Genomic DNA, 23,782 nt, shown 5'->3' with positions numbered 1-23,782 from the left:
CTAAGCTTATCTTTCCCCTATTGTTAAAATACCAATTTCTCAAAACAAAAACAAAAGCACTGTGCTCACCGGTTCACTGCCTCATCTCCATATCAAATTTTAAATCTCTTGCTACCTGGCTTCTACTTCGATTACTCCACTGACATTCTTCCACAAAAGCCAACAGTTGCCAAACTCCTATGAACATTTTCCAGTTCCTTAGCCTATTGACCTTCTCCACTGCCCTGAATTCAGTCAACAACTTCTTCCTCCATGGAGCTCTGTGTACCTTTGACTGCTGCTATCTCATACTCTTCTGATTCTCTTTGTACATCTCTGACTTTTGTTTTGTGACTTTAGTAGACTGTTCTCTGCTTTCCCTTTAAATGCTGAGTGACATCAGATAAACCATTTAATTTTTTATCCACAAAAAGTAGAGGAGTTGGAATAGATCATCTCTAAGGTCCCTTCAAGCCCTGGTGTGCTTTTAGTCATATTATCAGGAGTCAGAATTCACTGCTTGAGGTACAGACAACTCTTGTGTTTCATGTAAAAAGAAGTATAATGAGAAAGGATTACCATTTGAGCTGATTAACATTTCTGCAAAGCCGTATTGTTGACTGCCGCTTTTTCAAAGAAGTCATAAAAGCTGAAAACTAGTACAGCATAATTCAGCAGTTTATCACCATGTGGGAGAATGACTAATGTGAGTCATGGTTTCAGTATAACGAACATTGACCATTCATGTAGGACCTCAGGCTGTGACATAGAGAGAGAGTGACGTCAATGAGGTCCTTTGCCCACATGGTCTCCAGACATGACCACACATTGGACATGCAAAGTCCTAGAGCACTGGGAAGATTGATGCTGCTACTAGGGACATCATCATACTGATGCCGCCACTAGGGACATCAACTTTGACCAGACATAGCAACTGATGACAAAAATTTTGGCCTTTGACACTGCTGAGTCAAAAGGAAAATGGAATAGAAGAAAGAGTTTGATGGAGCTGCTGTTTGTCTACCTTATGGCAGTATTTGCAGATGCTCTTATTTGTGAATACACAGAGTTCCTCCAATAAATATTTAATTAAATAGAAACTCGAGGTCCTGGGTACTCAAAGCTGAGTCAGATTTGTGTGATTTTAGGGGGTAGGATATAATTATTTAATTTTTTGGAGGAGCTTATAATTGAGAATGAAGGTCACAATACCCCAAAAATGTTCAATAGTAAGTGGATTATGTGTTGGCAGGAGAGACCATAAACACAGTGTCACTATTAGGTTATATCATATTCTCAACTTAACTAGACAAGAATACCAAATATAATTGCTAGGTCATTCACTAAACCATCCTGCAAGGGCATTGCCTTGGCTACAGCAGTAACCATAACCAACTTGATGGTGGACATGTTGGGCCTCTGAGAAAATCGACAGGGCCCCGTGCCATTTTCTTAGCAGACACCTAGAGCACCCTTGTTAGCGTCTGTGTCTGGGCCCATCCCTCTGCTGCCCCATGATGGGGTGCACAGGGCTGCTGCCTCTTGGCATCTCTGCCTAGGAGCCCTGGAATACCAGATGGGCTTCCAATGGCAGGCCTAGTCATTAGATTAGCTTTGTCTGCACGGCTATGATTCTGGCTTTTTGCCTAACCTTTCAGAGCAAAGGACATCCAGCAAGACTCTCCTGGGAAGCAGATTAACTTCTGTGAGTCACTGCTCTTCCATCTCATTTATGATTCATGACCTGGGCTGTATTTTTAGCTTTTATTTATTTGGGTCTGAGAAGTGGGCTGGGTGGAAGCGTAGTTGGGAAACTCATGAAAGAATAAGAAGAAATTGGCATTACATCTAAGCGAGGGTGGCCTGAAACTTGGTTACACATCCTCAGATATTCAGCATAGTGTATTGAGAGCCTACTACGTGTCACGTATTGTGCTGGACTCCAAGAACAAAAGGGAAAATGAGAACCAGCTTCTGCCCTCCAAGAGCTCATTGAATTATGTGGGCAGATGGTTAATTGGATGATTAATGTAATGTTGCCCCTGCTGATATCTCAGCCATATCCCTGGACATTAGTCATATTGAAGTATTTGGTATTTTTGGAGCACCCCTTATTTTCGGCCTTACCTCTTGCACGTGCTGTGCCCATTGTCTGGAAATTCTTCCCCGCCCCCGCCACCTCTCATTGCCTGTCCTTCACAACTCGCCCCAGCGTATGTGGAGCCTCTCTGACACACTCCCATAGCCCCTTGCATCCCAGTACTCATCACACTCCTATAAAGCGCTGTTGATTAAGGTCCCTTCACAGTAATTGAGGCTCGTTTATCAGCTCCCCAAACTAAGGCAGGTAGAACTGAAGACAATCAGGAACAGCAGTATAGTCATCCCACTATAATAATGAGCATATGCTGAGACCTTTTTATGTGCCAGTCCCTGTGCTTAGCACCACACATGCATTACCTGATTGGATCCTCACAATAACCCTATGAAACACATAAACAATTATTCTTGTTTTATGGATGAGGAAACTGAGGCTTTGAGAATTAAAGTTATTTGTCCAAGGTTTCACAGCTAGTATGTACAAAGCTGAGATTCAAACCCAGGCATTTCTGACTGTCTAAGCCCCTGCTCCTAGACTCTGAGCCATATTCCTTCTCCCCTTTCATGGTTATTGTATCAGTCAGGATAGGGCAGGTCATTCTATGTTAACAAATAATTCCAACATCTCAGTGGCTTAGACAAAAAGGTTTACTTCTTGCTTATGCCATGGTCCGTAGCACATTGGCTGGGGGCATCCACTCTATGTCATTCTCACTCAGCAACCTAGGCTGAAGGTGGCTCTCTATCTGTGCCTCCCCAATTGCAAGAGAAAGGAGATGTGACAAATCACTCCCACAGTGATATCATTGGCCGAATCAGGTGCTGTACCCAACTTCAAAGGGGCAGGAGAAGTGCAATGCTAATGTGTACTGGGAAGGTGAAGAATTGGAAATATTTGTGCCACGGCACTAATGACTCCCACAATATAAAAGAAAGGAGTGAGGGAAATAGAGAAATGAAAATAATAGAGGATAAAGTGTTCAGAGGAATAAGGGACTTCCAGGGAATAGGAGAAAGCTTGCCTTTTGAAACCATAGGTCTCCAGTTAAACGGCTGCTGGGATCAATTATTCAGTTGTTCTTCCTGTAAGTTGCATTGTTAAGGCTTCTTCTCTTCTGAATGGATTAATACTTTGACACAACCTGGGATTTCGCTGGATCTATCAGGAGAGAGTAGTCAATTGCTATTACAAAAGCATCTTAATCTGAATAGGGTCAACTTTTGCAAGCCAGTATTCCAACTCTCATTTACATTATGGAGAACCAGTCCCACCAGGTTAAAGCTTTCTCCAACAACACAGAGTAGCATTCCTGGTTTCCTAGGATTAGGCCTACATGGTGATAAAGAGCTTAAAAGTTTCTTAGGAGGCTTGGCTACAGTGCCAACACTTGTTCCTCCCCGCAAAAGACTTGGGTTAAAGCTATTGGTTGCAACTTTTAGATCTCAATAGCAACATTAAAATTGAATATAAAATACAAGCCCTCAAGGAATTTCTGCAAAGAATATATTGGGAACATTTTGGTCAAGGAGAATTCACCTTTGTACAAAGCAGTTCCTGTTTTCGGAGAACACAGAATGGCTGACATAGTGTAAAACTGAGCACAATACTTACTGTCTTAGGTACTGGATGCAACGATATTTTGTCAAGTCACTATAAGTTATTAGATAATGTAAAACATTTGCTACATACAGGGGGTGTCTGGCCTTACCACTCCTCTTCTCTTCATGATATGGATAGATAGATCTATATGTATATCATTTATATCTATCTATCTATATCTATCTATCTATCTATCTATCTATCTATCTATCTATCTATCAATGTGTGTGTGTGATGGAGTACTATCTTCCATATATAATATATGCAGGGTATGAGTATCCCCTAGATGGTAAACTTCTTTAGGTGAGAGAGATGACATAGAACAGCAGCTTTAAACATCAAAAGATCTGGGTTCTTCTCCATTAATCAGCCCTGTGGCTCTTGAGCACAGCATTGAACCTCTGAGAATCAGTTTTTACACCTGTAAAAAGGCATCAGGGCCAGGTGTGGTGGCTCAGACCTGTAATCCCAGGTTTTGGGGAGGCCAAGGTGAGAGGATCACTTGAAGTGAGGAGTCTGAGATCACCTGGGCAACATAATGAGACCCCATCTTACAAAAATAAAAATAAATATGAAAGGAGATCACCTACCTATTCAGGTCTCATCACAGTTTCATTATGAGGATCAAATGATATAATACTCTTGAGACTAAACAGAATACACATCTCTATTTGTGCAAAGGCACACAATCAATCACACAGCACAACTTTTCTGGCCATGCCCAGCAGCAGAAAGAGCCATTTGTGGCTCCCAACACCTTGGTGCAAAGTTATTCCAAGGAGAAATCATAGCTCTCAAATGTTATCAGTATAGTTTTTGCCACAGGGATGACCTCCAGCTGGGTGACTTTGTCTGTGCTCAAGTCTGTAGGCAGAGATGAAACCTCTCTTAGTTTAAAGAAATTCCCCTGTGTAAGGAATTTTCAATGGGAGTAGGACTTTTGGAATGAGACAGCGCATAGCTGCCTCATGGGATGCAGATGGTTGTCATACTTTCCTTGCCCACAGATGACCAGTACTATTTTCAGAGAAATTGAAAGATTTATTTGGACAATTGTAGCCAGCTCATTTCCCAGTGTATTAGTCTGTTCTCACATTGTAATAAAGAACTACCCAAGACTGGGTCATTTGTAAATGGGGTTTAATTGACTTACAATTCTGCAGGCTGTACAGGAGCCATGGCTGGGGAGGTCTCAGGAAACTTACAATCATGGCAGAAGGCAAAGGGGAAGCAGGCACAATCTTGGTTCAGCTTACTTTAGGGGGACTGGGAATAGAATCTTGGGGATGGAGACAATGGAGACTCTCTCCATCTGCTGGGGTGGAGTCCACTTAGCAGGGAAAGACATCGAAGGAGAGGGATTGGGCCAAGTGAAAGGCCTTGCTCACTTCACAACCCTGCCTTTTGACTTGGGCAGGAACCTGGAGAAGGGAGATCTTCCTTTCGTAAGAGCAAACAGAACTCCCAACTTACTGTTAGAAGGTTCCATCACTGTAATGACTAATGACTTACAGGGTTGAAATTTCCTGGTTGCTGAGTCTGCAATAGGAATGACTGAACAAATCCACATTTTCAGGCTTTAAACCTGGAGCAGAAGGAGGAGCTTTCAGCAAAAATAGATGTTTATATTTTAAAAATACACATTCAATTCAATCAATCAAAATATATTTGGAGGGTCTACTATGTTCTAGGTGTTGGGGATACAATACTCCCTGTTCTTTGTTACTGATCTTCTAGTGGGGGAGACAGATAGCAAGCCAAAAAATACATAATAATTTCAGCAGTAAGTGCTCTGTAGAAAAGCAAATATAAGAGAATAGTGGAGAAGGGGAAAGTGTTAGCAGCTCTATGCTCCTTGATGCTATAGATTATATATATATATATTTATGTAATGGTATTATTACAGCATTCAAAGGTGTTGTAAGATTTTTCCTAAGAAAAGTCAGTCTTTGCCAAGACCACTTGCACCTATTCCTTCAAGATGTGTTCCAAGCAGCCCATCTCTCTGTCCATCTCACTGAGCTCTCTCTCAACTTGCTTCCCTATTCCAGGGCAGGAGATCCCCTAACCCCACTGCTTCAAAACCCTGCCCAGGTTTTCATTTGATTGTTGTTACACTAAAAGGGGAAGGATTTTCCATTCCCTTCTTACATGACCCACATTCCAGCTCAAACCCGGCACAAAGAGGGCTTTGGCCAGCTTAACTTCAGGATTATTTTAATTGACAATATAGCCCTTTAAGAAGGAACACATTACAGATGGTCCAGTTAGGATGCAGGTTATTTTGAGACTTCCTGAACATCATTTCTTGGCTAGTTCATTCAAATAAATCATTTAATTGCACTGTAAGAGGTGCTGGGCATAATGATGACTAAGACTCACTCCCTGCCCTTGAGAAGCCCATAGTCCAGCAGGAGGCATAGACATTGGAACAGATAAATTGCAGCACCACTGGGTGACTGTAACCTAGTGGTGTGACCGAGATGCTCTGGGAGCCCAAAGGAAGAGCAATACACTCTACCTCAAGGCTGGAGAATATTTCAAACAACTGTGGTAACTGCTGATGCCTCATTCATTTATCCATTATTCATCCATTCATACTTATTTCCTGAATAGTTTATATCAAGGATCACACACTGCCTGCAGATATTGCTTGTTTGGATTCTTTCTGTTGTTATTACTTCTTGGTAATTGCTTTATTGAGATGTAATTCACATACCATATAATTCACCCATTTAAAGTATACAATTCAATGGTTTTTTTTAGTATATTCACAGAGTTATGCAACTATCACCAATTATAGAACATTTTTATCAACTCCCAAAGAAACCCTGTACCTGTTAGAGGTCACACTCTATTCCCTAAAAACCACATAGCCCTACCTTCTAGCTCTACAAATTTGTCTATTCTGGACATTTCACATAAATAAAATAAAATCAGTCTTTTATGATTATACTTTTTCACTTAGAATTAATATTTTCAAAGTTCATTCATGCTGTAGCATGTATCAATACTTCATTGCTTTTTATTGCCAAATACTATTCCATTGCATGATATACCACCTTTTATTTGTCCATTCATCAGCTGATGGACATTTGGGTTATTTCTACTTTATGGCTATTATGAATAATGCTGCTGTAAACATTTAAGTGCAAGTTTTTGTGTGGACATACGCTTTCCATTTTATTGGGTATATTTCTAGGAGTGGAATTGCTGGGTCATACGGGTAATTCTATGTTTAACTGTTTGAGGAATTGCCAAGCTGTTTCCCCTAATGGCATTACCATTTTACATTCCCACCAGCAATGTATGATGGTTCCAATTTCTCCACATCTTCACCAACATTTATTTTCAGTTTGCTGGATTGTATTTTAAATTACAGCCATTCCAGAGGGTGTGAAGTTGCACCTCATTGTGGCTTTGATTTGCGTTTCCCAATGGTAAATTATATTGAACATCTTTTCATGTGCTTATTGTCTATTTGTATATATTTCTTGGAGAAATGTCTGTTCAGATCTTTTGCCCATTTTAAAATTGAGTTGTCTTTTTATCATTGGGCTGTAAGAGTTTTTTAAGATATATTTTAGATGCAAGTTTCTTAGCAGATATATCATTTGCAAATATTTTCTCCCATTCTCTGAGTGGTTTTTTCAGTTTCTTCTTACTGTCATTGGAAGCACAAAATAATTTAATTTTTCTGAAGTCCAACCTATATATTTCTTTCCTTTGGTTGTTGGTGCTTTTGGTGTCATATCTAAGAAACCATTGCCTATTCTGAGGTCTTGTGATTATGCCTGTTTTCTTTAAAGAGTTTTACAGTTTTAGCTCTTATGTTTAGGTCTTGTGACCATTCTGAGTTTATGTTTTGCTTATCGTATGAGATAGAGGTCCAACTTTTATATACAATTGCTCTGGTGCCTTTTGGTGAAAACAATGTCATTTTTCCATTGAATTATTTTGTCACCTTTATCAAAATTCAATTGACAGTGAATGCAGGGGTTTACTTTTGGACTCAGTTCTATTCTACTAATCTGTATGTCTATCGTTATGCTAGTACCATATTATCCTGATTGTGTAGCTGAGCAGTAAGTTTTGAAATTGAGACATGTGGGTTCTCTAACTTTGTTCTTTTTCAAGATTGTGCAGATTGTTTGGAAATTACACATGAAATTTTAGGAAATTACACATGAATTTGAAGTTACACATGAATTTTAGGATCAGTTTGTTAGTTTCTACAAAGAAGCCATCTGAGATTTTGATAGGGATTGTGTTGAAATTTTAGAACAGCTTTTAAGAGTATTACTATCTTAACGTTATTAAGTCTTCTGATCCATAAACATGGAATGTTTTTTCCATTTATTTCACTTTTCTTAAATTTCCTTCAGCAATGTTTTTCAGTTTTCAAAGTGTACGTTTATCCTATCAAATTTATTCATAAGTATTTTATTCTTTTTGATCACATATTGCAAATGAAATTATTTTCTAAATTTCATTTTGGATTGTTCATTGTGACTTGCTGGAATTAAAAATTAGGAAAACTTACAAATAAAGTCTGATTTCTGAACTTCTTTGAAAAATCATAGGGTCTGGTTTCCCAAACGGTAACGAGGGACTGGAATGATTGGTTTGGGCCTTGTTCTTTTTGTAGGCCATATGGTTCCAACTTTCTCCTAATCTAGCTACTTTCTTATATCTAGTTTACTTTACTCATTAATATCTTTATTATTAAGCATTGAGTTTTTGGCCTTTATGATTGTTCTTTTGGGAAATCTAAGTTAGAAGAGATTCAATATGAAAGAGCAGTTAATATTATCTAAATCCTTAATGTGATTGTTTTTATATACATATCCCATTCTTTCTTAAAAGTTACCTCAAGCTGTATCTTACTTTCTCATCTCAAGAATATTGTTGATCCAGGCTTTACACAGAGGATATAAAGAAGAAACAGACACCGTTTCTGCTATAAAAGAGATACAGACACATTGATGAAGAAGTAGTTCCATATTAGCAATGTAAGTTTTATTAAAGGTCTGCTAGAAGTTCATACAGATTATAGAAGAGGGCCCAAAGAGGGTCAAGGCTGCAGGTAGAGATGGGGAAGAAGAGGAGAGATATCATAAAAGAAGCAACTTTTGCATTTCTTTGTGAATGATTAGTAGGTGTTAATCAGATGGACATGGATAAGAAGGACATTTCAAGAGGAAGGAGTAAAGGAAGGGGTTGTTCTGAGTTTTGAAGCATGGTGAGTTCAGGCAAATGACTGGAGTGTAAAATGAGAGGGCAAAAACGGGGAGGAAAAGGATAAAGAGTTCAGCAGGAACCAAATCATGAGAGGCCCTGTACATCATTCTAAGAAAGCTGGCTCTTTTCCTGAAGACTGGTGTTTTCTCCAAAGTGTGATTCCTGGACAACCTGTAATAGAAGGACCTGAGTGCTTATTAAAATGCAGTTTCACAGTCTTACTGAAGAAGAATCTCTCAGGGCCTGGGAATTTTATTTTTAAAATCTGATTTGTAAGTTTCCCTGGTGATTCTGAAGTTCTCTGAAGTTTGGGAAGCTCTGCTTTGAGGATGGGAGTCTTGGGAGTGTTTTAAGTGAGAATGATTGGGGGATAGGATGGAAGGATAACATGCTATATATGTGTTTTAGTAACGTGCTGGCTGCACTGGGAAAGAGATTCAAAAGGTGGGACACCAGAAACCCCATCTTAGGGAGGGCCATATTCTAAAGTCAACAGTAGAATAAAACTCAGAATAAAGAATACACTGGATCATCCTTGAAATCTCCAACACCCGCGCATCTGGATGATCAATTGTCAGAATCAATGTCTTGTGTTTCTGTTTGCATTTATGGAGAGATACTCTTTCTCTGGGGCAGAGTATGTCTCCAAAAATGCAAACAGAAACAAGGCATTTATTATTGCAAACAGAAACACAAGACATTATTTAACTCTCTATAAATTCAGATACTCTTTCTCTGGGGCAGATAATTACCCTACTCTCTGGCAAGTAGGGTTGAAAGACTGAGGAGATGAACAAAGGGACTAATCTCTCACTTTCTGCCTGCCAAGTGGATGCAGTTGAATTCATATGCTTTGCCCATGAATATAAATGTGAGACCCCAGTATTGCAATTGAGAAACAGAATGTGCCTAAACTTGGATAGTAAATGTTGGGGGTAGTGTGCAGGGTTCAGGGAAGAAGACAGGGAAGTTATGACAATGATAGGGAGATTGAAAGGATTGGGCTTGCCTCTTGATTCGTTGATGGATTTGAAAAAAAAAGAGTTGACTTTTCTGGTTTATGTAATTAGGTGGATAGTGATACTATTGGTTTAGATCAGAAATGTAAGTAGAGGAATAATTTGAATGCACTGAATTTGAGATGCAATTAGAATATTCACATGCTGATACACATCTGAAGTTGGGAGAAAACCTGGGCTAAAAATGTGTGTGGCATGAGCATGAGGTAGTAATTGAAAGCAAACAAGTATACGTGCTAGAGACTGATTTTATTAGACTAGAGTAGAACCTAGGAATCAGAATTTTAATACTTCCCAAGTGATTCTAATATGCAATCAGGGTTGAGAACCACTGGGATAGGGAGAGAAGGAACCATTGTTTTTTAAAAAATAAGAAACTAGCAAAGGAGACTGAGAAGGAATAGTCAGAGAAGAAAGATGAGGAATTGGAGAAAATGTTCTCAGGAAAGCTAAAGAAGAAAGGTTCAGAGGAAAATGAAGGGGTTGAGTAGAGGTCAACAGCGGTAGGTGACCCCGATAGGTGAGTAGGAAAACAAAAACCGTTCACTAAAGGAACTTTGAGGAAGCAGTTGGTTTGCTCAGGCAATTTCACTAGAGTGTTGAGGTCAGAAACTTTACTATTGTGAGTTGAGGCATGAGTGAAAGGAAGGAAGTAGAGACAATATTTCCAGGTTATGAAGGGAATGTCCCCGTTTCTTACTCTCCCATTTTTTTAAAGAATGGGAAAGACTAAAAATTATTTAAAGGTGGCAGAAATATCCTGCTGTGTTTTCCTGCCATTTTGGTGGCCTCTACCATTGTTGAACATTTATTGCATGAAGATCAGACCCTCCTTATATCACAGTTGATTATATACTGTTCTTCAGTGTTTATTTTTAATTCATTAACTATTTATTTTTATTTAGAGACAGGGTCTCGCTCTGTCCCCCAGGCTGGAGTGCAATGGCACGATCTTAGCTGACTGCAGCCTCAAACTACTGGGCTCAAGTGATCCTCCTGCCTCAGCCTCCCAAGTAGCTGAAGTAATTTTCTTCCTTGTCTTAGCACTCTTATTATGAACTTATCAAGTGCAGGGCCTGTGCCTTAAACTTCTCTTGAACAATATTCTCCCGTACTCCTAGCTAAGAGGCAGGTATATTCTGAGAAAGGGAATAAACCACGTATAAAAAGGGATTTCACCCTACTTAATAAAACTGTGGTTCTTTTTGGTAAAGTCGTGAGCTTTGCTTATTTTATTTTTCAAATCTAAACTAATACTACATACTTATTTCAAAAATAAGTATGTTTATACTTATTTGTATAAATAGTACAAAAGTATAAAGTAAAAAGTAAAAATCTGCCTCTCTCCCATTTCCAAAAGCAACCACTGTTAGTTTCTTATTATCCTGCAGACCTTCTTTCTAAGAGTATAAGAATATGTATCTTTTTTTTTCTTTAGGTAATGTGCTTGCCGTCATCATTCTGTAAGAGAGTTAGGATGAGACTTCCCATAAGTAACTATCATTCCTTTTCTCTGAAAACCCCAGTAATTTCTTCTCCGGAGAGCAAAGCCCATGATACACATGGCCATAAATAGGCTGTTCACCTCTCCCTGGGAGCAAGTGGTTGAAGCTCAGACAGTACAAAAATATTATGACTGCCTTGGGGCATAAAGGGAAGAAGCCAGCTGGGAGTTAGGTAAACCCATGCCAGGGGCTGAATGGGCAGGTTGTCTGAGCACCGCTGCGTTCCCACCGTTCCTGTATGGCTCCAAATAAAGGTCTTCAGTGTCCTCTCCTCACCACAGGGTAGGGAATTAGGGAGTGTCCTCTGTCTCACCTCCTGCAGTTCCCAGAGCAATTTGGATTCACATCTGCTGTTACCATTGTGGTCCCCCCGTCTCAACACTGTGTCACTGTGTTCCTGGGTAGACCAAAGGGAGGGTAGTGGCAGCCAGCAGGATAACTCCTCTTTTCACTTTTTCTGTTATACAGGGTCCTAGCAATGGACTGCAGACTCTAGAATAAACCCTAATTCAGTACCAGTGAATAAATGAAACTGAGCCAGGCACTTCTCTTTAATAGGCTTCAATTTCCTCATCTCTTAAATAAAGTTAGCAACAATGACTAACCTCATAAAAAGGAAAGATAAGTCATCTCTTTTCATGGTTGTCCTATCTGAAAGGGGCCAGGTTTCTTAAGAACAGGGACCATGTCTTATGCAGATCCGCATTTAATACATGAATGAGAAGTATTGTCATCTCCACTTTATAGCTAACAAACTAAAATTCTCCTCTCTCGGGCCTTGATCTTCAGCCACTATCTGCTTATGCAGTCATCAAACACCCAAAGAAAAAAGTGGACAGAGTATTTTTATGCACCGCCCCCTCCCCGCTTTCTCATAGCGGTGGTTTTTAAGTGAAATGGATTGTGTGAGTCAATGGGAAGACCCACTCCATTCTTGTCTTTGGGGTAATTGTGGCAAAAATTAGTTGTGGTTTTCTCGACACATGCCCACAGTGGAAGGGGACTTATCCTCATTGTCAATCATCTCAGGCCATGACTCATGTTTTTCCAGAAACTTCCATTGTATCATACTGAGGCTTGCTGAAGTCACCTGTGCCATAGCTGACAGACAAGTGTATGAATCAAAACAGAGATTCACATGAAGGGAAGGGGATCCTGAAGCAATGCTTGGGCTTGCCTTAGTCCAAAGCAGATAAGGTCGTTATAACCATGAAGTGTGATTAAGAACGAAACCTTGAAGGGGTTCCTCTCACCCCCAAGACACTAAAAATTCCTCTCCTCACTGATAACCAAAATGAATGGCAACTTACCTAATAAATGGGCTGAGAATAGCCTTCACTTTGACACTGTCCTCACGTGGGTCTCAAACTTGATCAGCCTCGAGTGTCCTTGTTCCAGTTGTTTCTTTTTGTCCCTTTGTCCCACTCCTGTTCAGACGTGCAACCTACTCTCCTTTCTTTTTAAAGTTCCCACTGTCAACTCTATCATCCAGGGCTGTTCCCACCCACGGCTTATAGCCCGCCTGAGAAGTAGGGCACATTCTTGCCAGCTTCCCACTTCACTACAAAACCTCCTCGGTCTAGATTGTGTGTTGCCACTCCAAAATGAAGAACAACAAAAATAACAAATATGAAGTACATTGCTGAGAAATCTAGAAACCTTGCAAAGACATTGTTCTGGCCTGTCGCACCTGAGGCTGAGTCCTTGGTGCTCCTATACTCCTGAGTGGAGAGACCAGCCAAGCCTTTACCTCCCTCAGTCCCTCGGCTCTCCCCAGCCCCCGCTCATTGTAAAGGTACAATAGAATTGAAGAAAAGATGCTTCATTCATTCTTTCAGCATGTGTTTATTGAGTGCCCACCAGATCCTAGGCACTGTTGCAGGGAATACGGCGGTGATTGTGATCTTTACTCTTACGGTGGTTATAGCCAAGGAAATAAAAAGAGGTCCTAGACAAGCAAATTAACAAGTAAACCAATAATCAATCAGTGATGAATAGGGGCTGAGGTGAAGGGTGGCAAGAGGGGGCCTCTGAGGTGTGCCATTTGAACTGAAAACTGAAAGATGAGAAGGGATCTGTCCTGCAGAACAGTGTAGGAGAGCCAGGCGGAGGGAATGTCAGGTGCAGGGAAGAGCTGGGGTGTATTTGAGGAGTAGAAAGGAGGCCAATGTGGCAGCAAAGTGTGCAAGGGGACAGTGACACTGATGAAGCTGAAGGGATGAGACGGGGCCAGGAACCCCAGGGTTTAGGGGTTTATAGTAACGAGCTTGTTTTGATCATAGATGCCAGGAGTTTCACCTGGTGGAGGAACATGATCTGATCAATCTGTTTTGAAGAAACACTGTGGCAGAGTGTGAAAAATATAGGTGCTTGGTCACTTTTTCAAAAAGTGTGCACTGATAGGCCAGTTGGTATCATCTTGTCTTCAGTCAATGATTTACAGCTAAAGGGAAAGGCGATACCCACCTCCTCACCAACAGGGCCTCCTGGAGGTATTGGAGGGGATCCAGGCCTGCTCCCCAGCCTGTGTGGGGAGTCCACTCTTTCCAGGGCCAGGAGTGCAGGAAATAGGGAAGCAAGACCTAGGCTCTGGGGCGGAAGAGGGCATTGGAAGACCCAAAAGCCAGAGCAGTCAGTGAAGACATATGGACAATCTTTTCACACCACCAGGACGTGAAGCTTGGATGCTTGGAATCTCCTTTCTTGACAGTTCTGAGATGGGCTTTCTAACCTACTTCCTATATCTAGCTTTCTTCTCCTAATAACCCTTATGGTTGAAGAGAAATCTCTAGACACCACTTTCTTAAGGTACCCAAGGCTTGGGAAGTTCAGAGTGATGGGGACAGAGTAAAATATCCAAAATGTTTCTTGTATCAGTAGTAGAGATTCCAAGAGGAGTGTAACTGAGTGTGACTAACAGGAGTCTCTTCCCAGCATCAGGCTCCAGGCAGCACTTGGTGCATTGAGGAGTTCTATCTGCACAATCTGCTCAGAAATACTATCATACAGCAGGACGTGGTGGCTCATGCCTATAATCCCAGCACTTTGGGAGGCCGAGGTGGGCAGATCGCTTGAGGTCAGGAGTTCAAGATCAGCCTGGCCAACATGGTGAAACCCTGTCTCTACTAAAAATATAAAAATTAGCCAGGTGCAGTGGTATGTGCCTGTAATCCCAGCTACTCAAAAGACTGAGGCAGGAGAATTGCTTGAATTTGGGAGGCAGAGGTTGCAGTGAGCCAAGATCGTGCCACTGTACTCCAGCCTGGGTGACAGAGTGAGACTCCATCTCAAACAAAAAAAAAAAAAAAAAAAGAAAAAGAAATACTATTATACAAGAAGTGTCTGGGCAGGTACCCCCTCCCCACCAGCTCCTGACATCTTTTGACAGTGCTTTTGCCATTCACAAGCATAGAGAGGCTGGAAAGCCTCCAAAGGAAAGCTAAACAGGAAGCATATCATTTCCAAGGAGCCAACAGATCACTTTCAATCGGAACTCTTAGCTCTAGTAACATTTGTAAGGCAATTCTCAAATAAGCACTCTCCCTCATCAACCAAGCTCTGCTGGGAGGATTGACTCTCACAGCCTCACCTGGCAAAGCTACACAGAAGACTACTAAGTCCACGTCCCTAGGCTGAATCCTCTCAGGACTCCAGAATCCAATTTTCAGTTGCCAGCCTGTTATTTCCTGGATACCCTACCAGTGCCTTAAGTCAATGGCTCCCAAACCAATTCATCATCTTCTCTTCTCCTGGCTTTCCTGTTTCTGTTGATGGCATCACTGTTCCCTCTGCTACCCTGGCTGGAAACGTCTGAGTGAGTCATCCTTGACTCATCCTTCTCTCTTATTCTCCGTATCAAATCAACTGCCGAGTTCTGTAGTATCTGTTTCCATGATGTCACTTGAATCTGTCCCCTCTTTCCTATTGACACCATCCCTCTTCAGTGTGGGCTGTCATTACTTCCCTCGCCACAGGATCATCCTAACTTATTCCCTCACCATTAACCCACCTTCATACTGCCGCTGACTTAAGCCTCCTCCAACACAGATCTAATCGCATCATGCTGTTGCCAGCAGCCTGCCATGGATCCTCACTGCTGCCACACTAAATATAAACCATCTTTCAGCTTTATAAGTCACAATTCCTTTTGCAATACATGGTGTTCAAGCTAACCATACTCATCACCGATGCGGCATATGACTTTTGTCCTTTCAGGAACCCCCTTAATATTTAAATCAGCTGCAAAGGATGATAAGATCTTATATTACTAAGTTTGGCATTCTATGCATTTATATGCTTGTTCTATCCACTTAGAAGATTTGACATTCCTGTATTCTTTATCTCACTTTTATTTTTGCTTCCTCTACTATTTGGGCCTTTCTATGTACCAAGCGTTGTTCTAAAAGCTTATTTACATGTAGGAAATAATTTCACTCTTCTAACAATTCCTATTGTATCCTCACTTTACCAATGACAAAACTGTGAGGCTCAGAAGTTAACTTGCTGAGGTTCCATAACTAAGAAGTAGCAGAGCCAGGATGCAAAGTCACATGATCTGGCCCCAGAGCTCATGCTCTTAACCACTGAACCCATATTGGTCTTTGTTACTTGTGTTATCTATATTATGGTTCGGATTTAACTGGTGTTTTGTAATTGAATTGACGCTTTAGGCGTGTGTCCATTAATAGTCAGAAATATTAATGGTAGGCGGAGGGTGCAAATGTAACTTGATAGCAGAAGCTGATTTTAGTTGCTTCCCTGAAAGTCATTGTGAAGCTAAGAGACAGCTTCTTGGAGTTTTTGTCCTACTTCTTCTTTTTTTTCTTCTTATTCTAGTACATGGGCTGTATTGAAGTGCTGCAATCAATGAGGTCACTGGATTTTGGAATGAGAACCCAAGTTACAAGGTAAGAAGCCAAAAATGGGAGGGGCTTTGAGGAGTATGGTTTAAAGTCACAATAATTTCTCCCACGGGAATTTCATGCAAACCTTCCAAGTCATTAGACACTTTTATTCATGTGACTGGAGCGTAGAAGTTTCGTCCAGTGACCTTCAATGAGTGGCTTGATCTCACTGTGTGAAAGATTTCTCAAGTGTGTGGCAGTGCATCTGTGTTTCATGTAAGGGCGATTAAAATGATACAGTCTACAGAAATAGCTGGTTTCCCAGGTACCAAGAGTATTTAAAATTATGCCTGGCAGGAAGCGTTTACAGAATCAGACCTGTCAAGGAGGTAGCAGAAAATCAAACCAAGTAAGACTTTCAACGTGAGAAAGCCCAAGCTTTGCCCAAGCTTTGCCCAAGCTCTTCCTGACGTGAGAACCTGCTTATTCCTTGTCTGGGTCTCCCTCCTCTGTGTACAGTGAGCCAAATGGAACAGTGGAACTGGGGAAGCTTTACCCAGGGTGACCCCAGGGAACTTAGGGGAAGAAATCAGAATCCTTGTTATGTGGAGCTCAAGTCAGAAGCAGAAATACATGGCATGGTTCATTAAAGCTAAGCCCAAAGCAAGGATGGAAAGAAGGAGTGAGTGCAGACTGGCAACTGGAAAAATGTGAGGTGAGGGAGATGAGGTAAGAGGACTGGGTCGATATGAATGGTTCAGAACGAAGACTTGGGCATCCATTGGATGTGGTGCCAAGGTGTGTCTCAGGGGCATGCCACATTAGATCCGTGCTTGCAGGCCTCCTGTTCTGAAGGTGAATGTTGTCATGTAGAAAATAACTCTCCCTAATGCTCATCTCATGAAATTCTAGGCCTAGAAAAAGAAGTGTCCTGTGGTCCAAAAATTTAGGGAAAGGAGCCACATCACTCTTTAGGAGACTACAGTATACAATAGTATATTGAAGACTCTGAGCCTGGCGCAGTGGCTCACACTTGTAATTCCTGCAACTCAGGAGGCCGAGGTTGGAGGATTGCTTAAGACCAGGAGTTCAAGACCAGCTGGGGCAACATAGTGAGGCTCCATCTCTACAAAAGTAAAAAGAACATAGCCAGGCACGTTAGCATATGCCAGTAGCCCCAGCTACTCAGGAGGCTGAGGCTGGAGGATCACTTGAGCCCAGGAGTTCAAGGCTTCAGTCGGATATGATTGTGCCACTACACTCCTGTGTGGGTAACAGCAAGACCCTGACTCTTAAAAAAAAAAAAAAAAAAGACCGAGAAGTCCTATGCTGCTGTAGTTGAAAAAAACTCTACCCCTCAAAATTTTCTTTTTCTTCTCTCTTTTTTTTTTTTTTTGAAATGGAGTCTTGCTCTGTCTCCCAGGCTAGAATACAGTGATGCAATCTCAGCTCACTGCAACCTCCGCCTCCTAGGTTCAAGCAATTCTCCTATAGTGCCCAAGTAGCTGGGACTACAGGCGCATGCCACCATGCCCAGCTAATTTTGTATTTTTAGTAGAGATGGGATTTCCCTATGTTGACCAGGCTGGTCTTGAACTCCTGACCTCAGGTGATCCACCTGCCTTGGAATCCCAAAGTTCTGGGATTAAGGCATGAGGCACCGCTCATGGCCTTACTTCAAGATTTTCTAAATGTATTGGGCCTAGGATCCTTTTCTCATATAAAAGAAATGTACATCCAAGGGTTCCGTGAAATGTGCCTTAGGAAATGCTGATTTGGACTCTCTGCCTTATGATGCATTCAAATCTGCCTTTCCAAACCTCTCTCAACCTATCCTTGGTATTTCCTCTGGAGTCAAACATATTATATAATCCTGTGTTTAGTACTCTTGGTACCTACATCAGTCACTGGCACATGGCAGGGGCTCAGTGGATATTTATTGAATAAATTCATGGTTCCACCTGACTACACTTCCAGTATTTGCAAACAGCTACATTTCTTCTCCTCTTTAAATCTTCTCTTACACATTCTCAGTACCTTCAATTACTCTTCAAATGACATGGTATCTAGACTACTTTCCAAACTGTTAGCCTGTTGGTGGACGTATTTCAGGGTTTACTCCATTTTGATGATTCTTAATCTTGAGACAATTTTTCTTCCAATCCTGAGCAGGCTACAGATGAGAGAAAGAGGGCTGATACCCTAGGTGGGCACAGGACAAAAGAATTCTCACTGTCCTAACCTGAGAGCTATGGTCTGAATATGTCCCCTCAACATTTATATATTGAAACTTAATTCCCAGTGTGAAAGTATTAAGAGGCAGGGCCTTTAGGAGGAGATTAATTCATTGGCCAGAGACCTCATGAGTGGGATTAGTTATCTTATAAAAGAGGTGCAAAGGAGCTGTTTGCACCTTCTACCACGTGAGGATGCAGCAAGAAGCACCCATCTAAGAAGCATTGTGAGCCTTCATCAGACACCAGATCTACTGGTGCCTTGATCTTGGACTTCTCAGCCTCAAGAAGTGTAAGAAATACATTTCTATTATTTATACATTATCCAGTCTGGGGTATTTTGTTTTAGCAGCAGGAATGGACTAAGACACTGAGGATGACTAATTTTCTGTTCATTCACCCATTCATTCATTGATTCTTTCTCTTTCACTCAAATGTTTATGGAGTACCCAAAAAGTGCCTGAAACTCTTCAAGCATTAAAGATCAAGCAGTGAATAAGACAAAGCCTCTACCCTCATGGAATTTGCATTGTTACTGGGGAAACAGACTATAGGCAAGGAAACAGATAAATAAGCAATATACTTTCAGGTAGGAAGAAGTGCTTATTTACTGCAACAATAAAGCAGGAAATGAGGATAGAGATTTCGGTGGTGGGTTTTTAAATTTTATTTTATTTTCTAGTTATAAAATATTGCATGTTTACTTAGACGATTTGGAAAGTACAGAAAAGTGTGAAAGAGAAAATTACTCAGAATCTTTCCTAAAGAGTGTGTTTATTAACATTCTGTGTTTAAAATCCCTTTCCAGTATTTTTTTCTATACATGAGCTTACAAAGAATTTTACACAAAATCTGAACAACATTATATACTAAATCTCCCATATTGAGCAATTTCCTGTTACTAAAGATTCCAAAGCATGTTTTACCATGGTAAAATATACATAACAAGATTTACAATTTTAATCGTTTATAAGTGTATAGTTCAGTGGCATTAAGCACATTCACATTGTTGTGCAACTATCGACACCATCCATCTGCAGAACTTTTTCATCTTCACAAAGATGAAAAACTGTACACATTAAACTCTGTACCCGTTAAACAGTAACTTCTGGCTGGGCGCGGTGGCTCACACCTGCAATCCCAGCACTTTGGGAGGCGGAGGCAGATGGATCACTTGAGGTCAGGAGTTCGAGGCCACCTGACCAACATGGTGAAACCCCGTCTCTACTAAAAAAAATACAAAGATAGCCAGACCTCGTGGCACACACCTGTAATCCCAATTACTTGGGAGGCTGAGGCAAGAGAATTGCTTGAACCCGGGAGGTGGAGGTTGCAGTGAGCCAAGATCACGCCATTGCACTCCAGAATGGGCAACAAGAGCAAAAAATCCATCTCAAAACAAAACAAGACAAAACCCTGATAACTTCCCATTTCCTCTTCCTCCCCAGCTCCTGGCAACCACTGTTCAACTTTTTGTGTCTGTGAATTTGACTGGTCTAGGTACCTTATAAAAGTGGAAACATACAGTATTTGTCCTTTTCTGTCTGGCTTATTTCCTTTAGCACAATGTATTCAAGATTAATTCATGTTGTAGCATGTGCCAGAATTTCATTCCTTTTTAGGGCTCAATACTACTCTATTGTATGTCTGTACTACATTTTGTCTATTCACCCATCAGTCAATAGACATATGGGTTGTTTTTCTAAAATTTTAATGACTGCATAACATTCTCTCCTCCTCTTCCTCCTTCTCCTCCTCCTCCTCCTTCTTCCTCTTCTTCTTTATCTTCTTCTTCCTCTTCTTTCTATATAGAGACAGGGTCTCAATATGTTGGCCAGGTTGATCTTGAACTTCTGGGCTCAGGGGATCCTCCCACCTCAGCCTTCCAAAGTGCTAGGATTATAGGCATGATCCACTGTGCCTGGCCTCTTCTACTTTTCATCATTATGAGTAATGCTGTGATTAACATTATCTTGATTGTATTTCCAAAGGACAAATTCTAGAATTAGGATCACTAGGTTGAGCAATATAAATGTTTTAAAGGTTTTTGATATGTATTGCTGGATGGCTCTGCAGACTATTTGTACTAATTGATACCCTCTTTTCCCAGGCATTTATCTATTTTTATCTACTTAATAAAATCTCTGTAAACTTCTAAGTCTATATTTCCCTATTATTTCATAAATAGTAAAAGGTGGACTGTTTTTTTTCCTCTCTGCTATGAGGATTCAGTTTATGTCTAATGTACACAGCCAGGTGAAGATGTCTGGTATGGTATCTGGATATTGTTTCTTGTAGATGTGTCTATACATGATTCAGGCATGGCTGATTGTGTTCTGAGCAGTTATGGAAGCTCGAAGGTGGTGGTCTTTTATTTTTAGATTTGGTGGTCAGGAAGTCCTATCTAAGAAGAGGACATTTGAGCTAGGGCCTGAATAAAGTAAGGGATCCAGCCATGAAAGTGTCTGAGAGAAGAGAGCTGAAGGTGGAGGGAAGATGGCCATGGACATCATGGGTCCATGGTGGCAACATTCAGGCAGGGAGTTTGATAAAAATGTGAGAGAGGTCAGGCACGGTGGCTCACACCTATAGTCCCAGCACTTTGGGAGGCCAAAGTGAGAGAATTACTTGAGTCTTGGAATTTGAGATCAGCCTGAGCAACATAGTGAAATCCCATCTCTACCAAAAATAAAGAAGAGTAGCAAAAGCCTGTAGTCCCAGATATGCGATGGGCCAAGGTGGGAGGATCACCTGAGCCTGGAAGGTCAAAGTTGCAGTGAATTGTGACCACACCACTGCACTCCAGCCTGGGCAACAGAGCAAGACTCCATCTCTAAAAAACAAAAAGAAAGAAAAAAAATTAAAATAAATTTTTAAAAGAGTGTGAGAGGGTGTGCATCTTCTCCCAAGAGTGGATGCAAAAACATTCAGTGGTCACCAACTCAGGAGGGGGAAAGGCTGACTGGAGGGGAGGATCAAGTTTTAAAATGTCCTATGGTGTCAAGTGGTCCTACTTGAAGTCTGGAGATTCCAGCCACCAGTAGACTGGGGATCTCATCCACGGTGGGCCTTGAAAGCAGTGAGGCTGATTTCCAAGTGCCAGAGCCAAACATCAGTCCCTTGCTTCAGAATCCTGTCCCCGTCCCAGCTTCCTGAACTATTTCCCTGGGGCTTGTTGAATTTGAAATGCTGTGACTTGTGGCTACTTGAGTGTAGAGCAGACCTGGCACTCCCTGACCCAGTAGGGAGAAGGAAAAACCCCATCTAAGAAGGGTAAATTAAAAAAAAAGAGAGAAGGGCCGGGCACGGTGGCTCACGCCTGTAATCCCAACACTTACAGGGAGGCTGAGGCGGGAGGATCACAAGGTCAGGAGATCGAGACCATTCTGGCTAATGCAGTGAAACCCTGTCTCTACTAAAAATACAAAAAATTAGCCGGGCGTGGTGGCGGGCACCTGTAGTTCCAGCTACTTGGGAGGCTGAGGCAGGAGTGAACCCACGAGGCGGAGCTTGCAGTGAGCCGAGATCACGCCACTGCACTCCAGCGTGGGCGACAGAGCAAGACTCTGTCTCAAAAAAAAATAAAAGAGAGAGAAGATATAAAATAGATTATCTCTCACTTTAAAGAATTAGCAAAAATCAAAATTTGTTGAACAGAAAAAATATATTGTGAAATTCACCTCTGACTTCCTTAAATGGTGAATTCCTTGGTGTTTCAAATAACGTTTGGTATGGAAATAAATTACTTTCACATTTTTTCTAAGGAGCTCACATATTGCTGAAAGAGAGGGTGATCTTTGAAACTCTTCTTTGAAACTCTAGGTCTTGAACTAAATAGGACTATGAGCTAAATGAAAAGACTTTATGAATGTAAAAAAATTTAAATAAAAAAGTGGAAACGAGTCAACAGTAATGTTTAATGATAACATCTAAGACAAATGGTAACAAAACAACCTGAACAGTGGTTGAACATCAAAAATACATTGCAGTTGAAAGAAGAAAGGAGAATGACAAAAAAGGAAAAATCAGAAGGAAGAGAAGTATTTGGGAAGTTGGGTGGGAAATAGAGGTTGTTGAGACAGTGGTCCATATGGCCTTGAGAAACACACATTATTGAATGAGCCAGTTTAAAGTCAAGGTGAGAGGATGTCCTATGGATACTGCACTCAAATAAAATATTCCCATCCAGTTAACATATGGGGGATTTGGGTGGGAGGGAGATGGACGGGATCTTCTGTTGTGTTTTTTCAAAAAAATTTTCCATGGACTAAGTTAGGATTTCACAAGAAAAAAACTATTTTGTGGGATCACAGCTATCTCTAGACATTGACATATCACCAAACATAGAATAATTCAGGTGTGAATGCTGACAAACTGGTGTGAGTAATTACCATTACAAATACAAACAATTGGAGGCTGATGTCTCACTCACTGTAAATATCTCACCTTCTTTAGATTCCAAATATCAGGGAGACAGCGATGTGAAATTCCTGGTAATAGAGGAGGAGCCATGATTAAGAGTGAGCCTTTGAAACAAAGGAGAAAGAGCAGAATTCTTGTCTTTATGAGGAACCTTTCTGCCAACCATTTGAGGGCTGAATCCACAGACTTAGAACACAGAAAGTACTCAAATAAGAGCAGAGGAAAATAAAAAGACAAGAGGCCATTGACTTCTTTAGTCATTCCCCGGATCTCACTCCTTTCAAAGCTCTCATCTTGCTTCCCTACCTTGACTCCAGATTTAGTCCCTGGGGGAGCCACTTGAGTGGCTTTTACTGTTGTTCCTCCACTAATTCTCACCCAGGCATTCATCCCCTTGACTGATTCTGGACCAGATCTCAATTTTTAATAATAGAATATTCAATGCAAAAGGGCAAAGGAGGAGGTTTTTACTGATAGTAAAGAGAAACAAGATCATTAGGAAAACAAAGGTTTCTAGCCACGGTTGTCTTTAAAATGTCTGGAACTGTATCCAAAGGAAACAAGAGAAGAGAGAAAGTGAAGATCATGCTAAGAATGACATTGCTATTTAATCTCTCCTATAAAAATGTTCTCCTTCACTCCTGTAATCCCAGCACTCTGGGAGGCCGAGGCGGGCGGATCACAAGGTCAGGAGATCGAGACCATGGTGAAACCCCATCTCTACTAAAAATACAAAAAATTAGCCGAGCAAGGTGGCGGGCGCTTGTAGTCCCAGCTTCTAGGGAGGCTGAGGCAGGAGAATGGCGTGAACCCGGGAGGCGGAGCTTGCAGTGAGCCG

The 23,782-nt window shown here is 41.2% G+C and overlaps 1 protein-coding gene across 1 annotated transcript in view; it reads left to right on the top strand.

Moving 5' to 3' along the window:
• Positions 1–23,782, top strand: part of SHC4 (SHC (Src homology 2 domain containing) family, member 4) — a 163,836-nt gene that overhangs the window by 21,970 nt on the left and 118,084 nt on the right. The window contains exon 2 of the mRNA XM_011967297.1: positions 16,281–16,351. Coding sequence (XP_011822687.1) covers positions 16,281–16,351 — 71 coding nt within the window. The remainder of the gene's footprint in view (positions 1–16,280; positions 16,352–23,782) is intronic.

This window comes from Mandrillus leucophaeus, unplaced genomic scaffold (assembly GCF_000951045.1).
Source record: "Mandrillus leucophaeus isolate KB7577 unplaced genomic scaffold, Mleu.le_1.0 Scaffold798, whole genome shotgun sequence".
In the NCBI taxonomy this organism is placed as follows: domain Eukaryota; kingdom Metazoa; phylum Chordata; class Mammalia; order Primates; family Cercopithecidae; genus Mandrillus; species Mandrillus leucophaeus.
Note: the sequence above shows the minus strand (reverse complement) of the source record. Positions and strands in the feature narration are given on the sequence as shown.